Below are 11,660 nucleotides of genomic sequence, written 5' to 3'. Positions count from 1 at the left end.
AAATGACAGCTGAGCTGCTGCTTCCCTTTTCTCAAGGCAGAGATAAGTCCTTTTCCGTCTTTTTTTTTTCCTAATAAGACTTTGTGCCAAGGAAGCCTCGGGACACTGAATAGAGTTCTCGGGCTAGCCATCATATATATATAGGGCAACTAAGCTCACTATAGGTTTTAAACAAAACTACCAGTGCACACAAAATCCTCAAGGGTGGATTTTTACTTTGGAAGTGGTGTACGTGTGGAAACTTAGAAAAACTCAGTGGTTTCAGACAGCAGAATGATGCAATTTTCTCAGGAAAGTGCTATTGGAGCTGCCATCTGTGTTTCTCCAGTAGTCACCGGCCCAGGACCTGACATATGGTAGGCACCCAGAAACTGCGTTGGCCCTAAAAATAATAATAATTGCACCTATCTATTTAGAAGCCTTTGGAGTTATTTTTAGTTTAAGTTGGAAACAGCTGTCTCAATATCCAGGAAGAGAGAGATTGCAAATTCTGACTTACTGGTAGAACTTCTGAAAAAGGGCAAGGGTGAGTGGTAGTACGAATATCATATCACCAGCAAGTCTGACAGGAGCTGTTTTATGGCATCCATGTCCTTGGATCCAGGTGGGCTGGCCAGGCTCCTCAGGTAAGCCAGTGTGCTTTCCTCCCAGAAGGCCACATTTTCAGGGTTCTAAATGGCCTTTTCTGGTCATCTCCCAGTTTTCTCTGCCTCCAGGGAAGACTACACTTGATTTATCATAGTTGTTGTTTAGTTGCTAAGTCAAGTCCCACTCTTTTGCAACCTCATGGACTATAGCCTGCCAGGCTCCTCTGTCTATGAGTTTTCCCAGGCAAAAATATTGGAGTGGGTTGCCATTTCCTTCTCCAGGGGATCTTTCCCACCTAGGGATCAAATCTGTGTCTCCTGCATTGGCAGGCAGATTCTTTGCCACTGACCTACCTGGGAAGCCCTTATTTTCTTGGGCTCCAAAATCACTGTGGACGGTGACAGCCATAGCGTTATGGATGGTGTTAGCCATGAAATTAAAAGATGCTTGCTCCTTGGAAGAAAAGCTATGACAAACCTAGACAGCATATTAAAAAGCAGAGACATCACTTTGCCGACAAAGGTCCATCCAGTTAAAGCTGTGGTTTTTCCAGTAGCCATGTATGCATATGAGAGTTGGACCATAAAGAAGGCTGAGCACCGAGGAATTGATGCTTTTGAACTGCGGTGTTGGAGAATACTCTTGAGAGTCCCTTGGATAACAAAAAGATCAAACCAGTCAATCCTAAAGGAAATCAGTCCTGAATATTCATTGGAAAGACTGATGCTGAAGCTGAAGCTTTAATACCTTGGCCATCTGATGCAAAGAGCTGACTCATTAGAAAAGACCCTAATGCTAGGAAAGACTGAAGGTAGGAGGAGAAGGGGATGACAGAGAATGAGACGGTTGGATGGCATGACCAACTCAATGGACATGAGTTTGGGCAAACTCCAGGAGATGGTGAAGGTTAGGCAAGCCTGATATGCTGCAGTTTCAAACAGTTTCAAACAGTTGGACACTACTGAGAAACTGAACAACAAACTGGGAAGCCCACAATAGGTAGTAGATAGGTTCTATTAAAGCAATTTGTAAGGCAGTAGGCTATAACCTGAATTCTACAGGGATGGATGGAGTATCTGGTGTCCTGGTTCTCAGCTTTCTCAATCTACCAACCACTAACTATTGTGATAACTGTCAGTGGCCATGCCAATGTAATTGTCAGTTGAAGGGCCAGTGGTTGGTGGGGAGTCAACAAAGACTTTATAGTAGCAATTTGAGTTGTAGAAGGGTCACCCTACCTGCTCTACAGAGGAAGAGTGTGCTCAGTCCCTCAGCTGTGTCTGACTCTTCGCGACCCCGTGAACTGTAGCTCACCAGGCTCCTCTGTCCATGGGATTTTCCAGGCAAGAATACTGGAGGAGGTTGCCATTTCCTTCTCCAGGGATAGAGGAAGAGTGCCTAGGGCCAAGTTGAAGTCAGGGTGGGGCGACCAGATAAGAAGATTGTATAGAGTGGTAGAGCAACTGGAGGCAAATATTTGGATTAGAGGGATATTTAGGAGGTGAGATGATGAACAGGATCAGACAACTGACAGAAGAGGGGTGGGGGTGAGGGAAGAGGAGTCAAAATGACTCCCAGGCTTGGGGCTTGGGTCTCTGAGCACGTGGTGGGGCCATCGCTGGGTTAGGGAAGGAGGGGAAGAGCAGGTTTAGCAGAAAAAATGAGTTAGAGACAAACTCTGTTTAAGGTGTACATAGGGACTCGGAGGGAGGCGTCTAAGGGGGTTGTCTAAGAGGATATAGAATGGTGTGGCGCCTGGGAGAGGGGTCTGAACTGGTCAGGACAGAAGTGGAGAGGAAGCCAACAACAGTGAGAAATGGGAGAGGCTGCTCTGTTTGAGGTGTGCAGAACGGGCAGGGTGTCACGTGGTGGGAGCGCTCAGCCACAAGACTGCTTAATCTCAAAGCCGCGGGCCAAGCCTACCCGCAGTCAGAGATGGAGGGCGGGGTGGGTAAAGGTTGGGTGGGGGTGGGCGGGAGAGGGGGAGGAACCGGATTTGGCCCATCTGGAGCCCGCCCTCTCATTCTCCTCATCCATTGGACAATTGCGCTGTTCGTCAGGGGCCCGCCTCCACAGATGAACCAATAAAGGCTGGCAAAAGGATGCTTCCTTCTCCAGCTAGATCAGCAGCACGAGAGGTCTTTTCGGGGAGGTGAGTCCCGGGTAGTGGTAGCCGCGGTACAGCTTGCGGGCGTGAAATTGACCGACGGACACGGCGGCCTTGGTGCAGGTGAGAGGAGGACGAGGGTCCGAGGTAGGGAACGGGACGAGCGCGGGATGTGAAAGCCTCTAGCCTCCCCGCGTCCGCTCCAGCCCACGGCAACGGCTCAGGTGATGGGGTGAAGAGCGGAGTTGAAGTGAGGTGAGGGGGCGGGCCCGCGGCGGACTGGGAAGAGCCTTGGTCACAGCTACGGTCACCCTTCTCGCGCGCACGCGCCACGTGGGCTCGCAGCCTGGCGTAGGACCTTTGGCTGCGTGCCCGAACATCCGCAGTAGCTGTTTTAGCCTTCGGAGCTCAGCATCTCAACTTAATTCGCCTTATCTATAGACTGGGAAGCTGGGACTCAGGGACGTGGCCGCGCCAGGGTTTGAGGGAGATAGGCTTGGTGGATTCCGGAGGCCGCGCTCTTATCTATGAACCTGTGGGTCAGAGACTTGACTTCGGGACCTGTTTTCTTTAGATACGTGAAACTGGGTCCGGTCTGCGGCAGACGGCCTTGTGTCGGACAACGCTGCCTGGCTTCTCTGCAGGGCTAGGGGTGGGGACGAGGGGAACGCGGAGGCGCCCTCTGCGCGCCGGATCCGACCAATCCTGCCCCTAGTTCGGCGGGGTGGGCTGGGGAGACCGGGCGGTCCTCGAGTGTGGGCGTTCTCCATACTCCGACGGAACAACTTGTGGAGGGAGGGATTCCGAAAACACGTGGAGTGAAAAAGTGCTCCCCGCCCCCCACCCGGTTCTCCAGAGAAAATAGTAAAATAGAGCAGCTTTTAAAATTTTTTTCTAAGGAAAAATACCACCAGAGGCTGTTGAAGGTGTAGGGTTTACTTCATGCCCTTATGGAGGCAGATGTGAACCATTTGGAAATCAATTTGGCAGGATGAGTCTACACCTTTTGACCTACAGATGCTACCCTTGGGAAATAAGTAGGTTAAAACTTAAGTAGGGAAAATGTTGATGCGTTAGGCATTGCAGTTTCAGTTCAGTTCAGTCGCTCAGTCGTGTCCGACTCTTTGCGACCCCATGAATTGCAGCACGCCAGGCCTCCCTGTCCATCACCAACTCCCGGAGTTTACCCAAACCCGTGTCCATCGAGTCAGTGATGCCATCCAACCATCTCATCCTCTGTCGTCCTCTTCTCTTCCTGCCCCCAATCCTTCCCAGCTTTAGGGTCTTTTCCAATGAATCAACTCTTCGCATGAGGTGGCCAAAGTATTGGAGTTTCAGCTTCAACATCAGTCCTTCCAATGAACACCCAGGACTGATCTCCTTTAGGATGGTAGTTTGGTATTTTATAAATAGGGAGATAGTGGAAACAACCTCTAAATCCTCAGTGATACACCTAATAATAAAAGATTATTGCTAATAATATCTTTCCCTGGAGCTGAAGGGTTATTTCTTTAAAATCCTCACAAAACCCTATGAAACTAGTATTCCCATTCCGCAGATGGATGACTGGAACTCAGGCAAGTGAAGTCGTTGTATGTCTGATGCTAGACAGCTAGTGTCATAGCTAGTGTGCTTTGGGACCTCTTGAAATTGCTGTGTTTAGCCAGTGTTTGAAGCCTGGGCACTGGAGAGCCATTGGTGAATAAGGCAGCCATGTTTCCTGAACTTACAGAGCATGCATGCATGTGTTCATTTACATATATGTAGAACAAGCTCTGGCCAGTTTTATTAAGGAAAATTTTTGCATGATTTACTTTTCATCACTCTCTCCTAGCATGCTTCTGCTCATCACCTGGATCAATGATAGCTAGTGTGCATACTCTGTTTTCACATGCTGTGTCCAATTCAGTGGTATTATTGCCGCTACCGGAGAAGGCAATGGCACCCCACTCCAGTACTCTTGCCTGGAAAATCCCATGGATGGAGGAGCCTGGTAGGCTACAGTCCATGGGGTCGCTAAGAGTCGGACACGACTGAGCGACTTCACTTTCACTTTTCCGTTTCATGCACTGGAGAAGGAAATGGCAACCCACTCCAGTATTCCTGCCTGGAGAATCCCAGGGATGGCAGAGCCTGGTGGGCTGCCGTCTATGGGGTCGCACAGAGTCGGACACGACTGAAGCGACTTAGCAATTAGCAATTGCCACTATAGTGATGGACACCAGTTTTTAGCCAACATGGCATACAAGTTGCAAGTGTTAGTTGCTCAGTCATGTCTGACTCTTTGCAACCCCATGGACTCTTCCTCTAGCCCACCAGGCTCCTCTGTCCATGGAATTCTCCAGGCAAGAATACTAGGGTGGGTTCCCATTCCCTTCTCCAGGGGATCTTCCTGACCCAGGGGTCAAACCCCGGTCTCCTGCATTGCAGACAGATTCTTTACCGTCTAAGTCACCAGGAAAGCCCCAACATGGCATAGTGCTTATGCAAGATTTCCTCAAGACTGGGCAGCTGTTGGCGGGGATGACCAGGTTCACTTTGCCTTGTCTGATCATTTTCAGAGTCTCTTGTACCCCAGCACATACTTTTTCCACTTACCATAACCAGTTGGAGCCTCGAGTTGATCTGACTCCAGCGGCTTTTTCATCTTTTTTGCTGCCACTGTCTTCCTGCCTAAAGAGCTGGATGGCCTCCCACTGAGAGCCCCTACCAAGATAGCTGGGGAGCAAGAAAGAGCTTGTATGTATTTAAAGGAACACAGCCTTCCTGGGAGGGGGAACATGGGAGCTGTGCACTGGGCTCTGGCAAGGGAAAGGATTTGGGAAGAAGGAAACAATTGTGGGAAGCCCTCAGTGACTCTTAAGTGCAGAGTATTTAAAAACCCATTTTCTGAAATGCATTTATATGTTATGATGGGATGTGTGGAGACTTAAATACTTTGAGATTAACTGTTTGCAGAAGTCATTATTTTTAAGAAATTAAATTTCTTAACCTCTTAAATTTTCAGATTTATAGAATCCTTTTGTGGAAAGAACATATTCGCTCATACGGTTTCAGAATGTCCAGTACTGTGTCCTACTGGATTCTCAGTTCTGCAAGGAAGACCATTGCCACATTACAGGGGGGACAACGTTTATATTCAAGGTATGCCTCAAATAGGATTAAATCAAAATGGAGACTCTTTCCCCAGGGGCCAGCCACCCTAAAAGACAATGCCACTGCATGTGGTGGCATTGCTCTGCAGAAAGCCTACAGACACACATCAACGGAGGAAGAGGACTTCCACTTGCAGCTCAGCCCCGAGCAGGTAAATGAAGTGCTGCGAGCTAGTGAGTCAGCCCACAAGATTCCTGACCTTGTCAGCAGAGCTCCAGATTCAGTGTTACGGTTTGAGAGCAACCAGCTAGCTGCCAATTCCCCAGTGGAGGACCGGGGAGGTATAGCTGCCTGCCTGCAGACCAATGGACTGCTGTTTGGCATCTTCGATGGACATGGTGGCCACGCATGTGCTCAAGCAGTGAGCGAAAGGCTCTTCTACTATGTGGCCGTGTCACTAATGTCCCAGAAGACTCTGGAGCAAATGGAGGAGGCCATGGAGAGCATGAAGCCCCTGCTGCCCATCCTTCAGTGGCTCAAGCACCCAGGGGACAGTATCTACAAGGATGTCACGTCGGTGCACCTTGATCACCTCCGTGTCTACTGGCAGGAGCTGCTGAACCTTCACGTGGAAATGGGGCTGAACACTGAGGAAGCATTAATGTACTCCTTCCAGAGACTGGATTCTGACATCTCGCTAGAGATCCAGGCCCCCCTCGAAGATGAGATGACCAGGAACCTTTCACTGCAGGTTGCTTTCTCAGGGGCAACGGCTTGCCTGGCCCATGTTGATGGGGTTCACTTGCACGTGGCAAATGCTGGTGACTGCCGGGCCATCCTTGGTGTCCAGGAAGACAATGGCATGTGGTCTTGTTTGCCCCTCACCCAGGACCACAATGCCTGGAACCCAGCCGAGCTGTCACGGCTGAAGAGGGAGCATCCTGAGTCTGAGGACAGGACGGTCATCATGGAAAACAGGCTGCTGGGTGTCCTCATGCCCTGCAGGGCCTTTGGGGACGTCCAGCTGAAGTGGAGTAAAGAGCTGCAGCGCAGTGTCCTGGAGCGGGGCTTCGACACCCAGGCCCTCAACATCTACCAGTTCACCCCCCCGCACTACTACACCCCACCTTACCTGACGGCCAGGCCAGAGGTCACCTACCACAGGCTGAGGCCCCAGGATAAGTTCCTCGTGCTGGCCTCTGATGGCCTGTGGGACGTGCTGGGCAATGAGGATGTGGTGAGGCTGGTGGTGGAGCACCTGGCTGAAGAGGGTCAGCACAAGCCAGACCTGGCCCAGAGACCCGCCAACCTGGGACTCATGCAGAGCCTGCTGCAGCAAAGGAAAGCCCAGGGGCTCCATGCGGCCGACCAAAACGCGGCCACACGCCTGATCAGATACGCCATAGGGAACAACGAATACGGGGAGATGGAGCCTGAGCGGCTGTCGGCAATGCTGACGTTGCCGGAGGACTTGGCGAGGATGTACAGGGATGACATCACAGTCACCGTGGTGTATTTCAACTCAGACTTGATTGGTGCATCTTCCAAGGGGAGTTAAGAGTCTCCCACCCTGTTGCCAAGGTTCACTTCAATGTTCTTCTGAGACATTTTCCCTTGCTCTGAACCTGGCTCTTTAGACCCTATGGTTTGAAGGGCAGGCGGATAGATGCAGCTTGCTTAATTATAGATTAATGTGAGGAAAAAACAGCCTTGGGTTAAAAACAAATCTAGTGATTTTATGTGCCTGCGTGTTTTGGTCACCTCTTCTACGCAGAGAGGGTAGAGCACAGTGACGATCGACTTGTCTTGGGCTCGTGTAACCCAAGTCCTTTTATAAAGACACTGTTGTTAAAACTGTCAGCCTGAGACTGGAAAGGGTAAATTTAATTATGATTCTAAGATTATGAAGAAGTCCAGGATCTTCTGAGCTCTTGCTGCAAAATCTGCAGGCTTGATAATTCTCTGTGTGTAATCATGGACTTCTACACTATGGAGGGAGGTTTTTGTTTTTTATTCTGAAGTTACTAAAGACCTAGGTTTACAAAGCATATTACAGGAAACTTTTCTATGCAATATTCTAACTTGTGTGTGTGTGTTTAGTTGTGAAAACATTTTGTAATGCTGCATTCTAGTTCTGATTTAGTTTATGTTAAAATTGAGTCCTCAAACTTGCAAAACAGGCGTGCTGTGAGCGAGCATGCTTGGAATGAGTTTTCTTGGTTTTTCAGCTGAGGGTGAAGGAGGCCAGGGCTCTGGACCAGCTGAATTTATGTAGCTTTCAAGCCTTTCCTCTGTGTCCCACCTCTTGAACCTTTGAGCCATGCTAGGTGGTAACTTCTGTCTGAGCCTAACTCCTGGCCTTTCCTTCCTTAATAAAATTTCCTCCAGTGTTCAGTAAATCTCTACAGATTTACTCATAGTACTTAGCCTTTCTGATTATACTTCTCAAACATTCTTCTAATTCCTCCTAATGCTCCTTCCCCCTCTGCTATGCTGAACTCGCTCACCCTGCTGACTGTGCAATACTGTCTAGGAAGAATGCTCTCACTTCACATGGTTTCAGGGAAGCAGGAAATTCAAGACTGCATGTGGTAATCGTGACAGTTTAGGCAGGACTGGCTTATGCAGTGGATTCTAGACTTGAAGATTCAGCCTGAATCTGGAGAGGTAAAAATGTGAAGGACCTGAGAACAGTTGCTAACCAAGGCTCCCTGGCTGCATCCCCAGGGGTAGTGGAGGGGAGGGAGGAGGGAGATTTTTTTCAGGTGGGACATTTGCCCATAGACTAGTGGGATAAATGGCCACTGCTACTCCTCAGTAACTAGGCCTTATTTAGTATAGGAGTTGGGGCAAAAACCAATGTAACCTGTAGTAGCTTCTGTGGGCTGCACAGTCTGTGTTTATTTGAAAATTAAACCATGTGGATCTTTTTTAGGGAGATGAATTTCATGTTCTGAAATTGCTGTACCATTTAAACAGGAAATGTGTCTATAGATGGAAACAAATATAAACCTGCAGAACTGACTTTATTTTCCTGTACTATCTTCCTGTTGATGGTTCCCCTCATCTCACCCCCTTGAGCCACCCACTGAAAGGAAAGCAAAATAGCTAGGTATGACTTTCACATTCAGGACAAGGGACATTCAAGTGTTGAGACAGCCTAGGGATATTTCCCTGTACGTTTAGTGATATTGCTTTGTCTAAGAAATTCTCTTCTGAGTGCTTAAGCCTTTGTCCTTTTATTCTGAAAAATCTTAACCCAAATAAAACCTGAATCCCTATCATTTCGCTTGCATGAAGTTTCGTTACTAGAGCCAAACACTACTTGTCTGAAATCCTTCATTCTTTATGCCAGCTAAACCCTGGCACACGCTCAGAGCATTTACTGGGGTTACAGTGTGTCTGAATTCTGTTTTGGAGCCTCGCATGGGCTCATAAATATACCTGATTGACTTGTGGAACAGCTGAGAGAATACAGACTTCCAACCTGTTCCTTCAGGGGTGTCTGTGTTTTTTCTCAGCCTAATAGATTTGCTTTGTAATTGGCATATTGAGAGAGAAGAAAGGCTGTTTTATTGTCTACCCTTTTTCCACTGTGAACTCTGCCATGAATGCTTCGAGGAGCAGCTCCTCCTGGTTAACCCCAGTGTGTCTGACTCCCTGACTACAATTTTGCTGTCACTGGCCTGAGACACATGGGCTACCACTTGAGGACGGATAGTGGAATTTGAGAGGGGGTTGGTGGTACTTGTCAGGTCTTCCGAAATACATATCATTCCTTGTATGTAAAGATTTTGATATTGAGACTTCTAAAATGAACTAAAGAATGAGATTGTTTAAGGTGTCACTTATGAATAAACTATGCTTTATTGGTGCTTTAAATGGCATATTTATTTTAGGTAAGAAATGTTGGTAATATTGGCATACTTTAGATATTGTTATATATATGAACAATACAGTTCTGCTGATTTTGGGGATTGATCAAAATGGATAGAGAATTTCTAAGTTCAAGTTAGTATGTTAGGTCAAGTTATGTGTTCAGTCTTCTGAGATGTTATTTGGAACATTAGAACTAATTTATTATAATGAAAGTGTAAACTTTGAGATATGTTAGCATTTTCCCCAGAAGTATGATTGGCCTAAAAGGTTGACAAGAAAATGTTCAGAATGAGTCTGGCTTGACTTGTTCATCCATCAGTCCCTAGTGACCTATTTTTCATTTGACAGTTTTGGAATTCTGCATTTCCCAGGTTAAACCAGGATATTCTGGAACTGAGCTATCCTAGTTTCATTTTAAGTGGTTCATTTGTCTCTGAACATGGCTCTCATTGCAGAGGAAGCCCTGGTGCGCCTTTCGGGCTAGGAATAAAGGCTGGTGGCACCGCTTTGTCCTGTGAGCTGCCACATGTGTCACCAAGTGAGAAACACAAGTGGCCTGCAGTGTGACCATCTCCTGAGCAGGCTCGAGGCTTTTTCCCTGACACCTCAGGCACCTGACATTTAACTAGCCTCCTGGAAAATATTTCGTATCAAGCATTTACTTGGAAACATTAACCATGTTCTTTAATATTTACTGATATTTGTAAACTGTATTCCAATGTTCGTTTTGACATTTTCTCATCATGAGAGGTATTTAAGTGAAACTTGTAAATAAAAGAGGCAAAATGAGATTTGGTTTCTTTTGGTTTTGAACACTTGTATTTGTAAGGTCCTTAGGGTACTAGATCAGAGAAGGCAATGGCACTCCACTCCAGTACTCTTGCCTGGAAAATCCCATGGATGGAGGAGCCTGGTAGGCTACAGTCCATGGGGTCACTAAGAGTCGGACACGACTGAGCGACTTCACTTTCACTTTTCCCTTTCATGCACTGGAGAAGGAAATGGCAACCCACTCCAGTATTCTTGCCTGGAGAATCCCAGGGATGGCAGAGCCTGGTGAGCTGCCGTCTATGGGGTCGCACAGAGTCGGACATGACTGAAGCGACTTAGCAGCAGCAGCAGTAGGGTACTAGATTAGGCCAGCCTTTGTTTCACCACCTGTACCTAGCCATGGAAGATTTTAGTTTGTTCAAGAGTCCACCCGAGGGACTTCTCTGGTCTGGTGGTTAAGACTGCCTCCCAATGCAGGGGATGCAGGTTTGATCCCTGGCTGGGGAGCTAAGATCCCACATGCCTTGGGGCCAAAAATCCAAAACATAAAACAGAAGCAATACTGTAACAAATGTGATAAAGGCTTTAAAAATGTTCCACATTAAAAAAAAGTCTACCCTGAAGAAGTTTTCTCTGCCAATTTTTGGTGACTGCTAACCACACGAAGTCCTTGCTTAGTGTTCACTTGTGTGGAGAGCTGAAAAGAAGGAAAAGAGAGACTTTTGTTGTGACGGTCTCCACACACTCAGGGCTGAGGCTTGCTGGGACTTCACTATATTTAACTGGCCTTGTAAAACCAGCTTCTTTGTTAATTTTAAATTCAGAGCCAGCTTTGAGGAAAGTTCTAGCCAGGTACTTAAAGAGCCCCCTCGATCCCACCTCCACTGACTGAGCCATATCTCACTGCCTCTGAGTGATACACCTCCCAAAGACCGCTTTGATGGGTACTTCTTAAAATGCAAATACAGCTAAAGTTGGTAACTTTAGTGTGGGCTAGTGTGGTTAATTGGAAAAGACCCTAATGCTGGGAAATATTAAAGGCAGGAGAAGGGGACAACAGAGGATGAGATGGTTGGATGGCATCACCACCTCAATGGGCATGAGTTTGAGCAAACTCCTGGAGATGGTGAAGGACGGGAGACTGGTGTGCTGCTGTCCGTGGGGTTGCAGAGTCAGACACATCTTAGCAACTGAATAACAACAAAGAGTGGTTTAAGCT

The 11,660-nt window shown here is 47.6% G+C and overlaps 1 protein-coding gene across 2 annotated transcripts; it reads left to right on the top strand.

Moving 5' to 3' along the window:
• Positions 1-2,638: 2,638 nt before the first annotated feature.
• PDP2 (pyruvate dehydrogenase phosphatase catalytic subunit 2) lies at positions 2,639-10,459 on the top strand. 2 transcript variants are annotated; one of them, XM_081513286.1, is made up of 2 exons: positions 2,639-2,740; positions 5,703-10,459. In XM_081513286.1, exon 2 carries the CDS (start codon positions 5,754-5,756, stop codon positions 7,347-7,349), a length of 1,596 nt encoding a protein of 531 aa, XP_081369412.1. In that variant the 5' UTR covers positions 2,639-2,740; positions 5,703-5,753; the 3' UTR covers positions 7,350-10,459. The 2 variants fall into 2 exon arrangements, with proteins under 2 accessions (XP_081369412.1, XP_081369411.1); XM_081513285.1 differs by having other exon boundaries at positions 2,729-2,818.
• The last annotated feature ends 1,201 nt before the right edge of the window (positions 10,460-11,660 follow it).

This window comes from Giraffa tippelskirchi, chromosome 7 (genome assembly GCF_054371585.1).
Source record: "Giraffa tippelskirchi isolate mGirTip1 chromosome 7, T2T-mGirTip1v1.2.pri, whole genome shotgun sequence".
NCBI lineage: Eukaryota > Metazoa > Chordata > Mammalia > Artiodactyla > Giraffidae > Giraffa > Giraffa tippelskirchi.
This window is presented reverse-complemented; position numbering and strand designations above follow the sequence as displayed.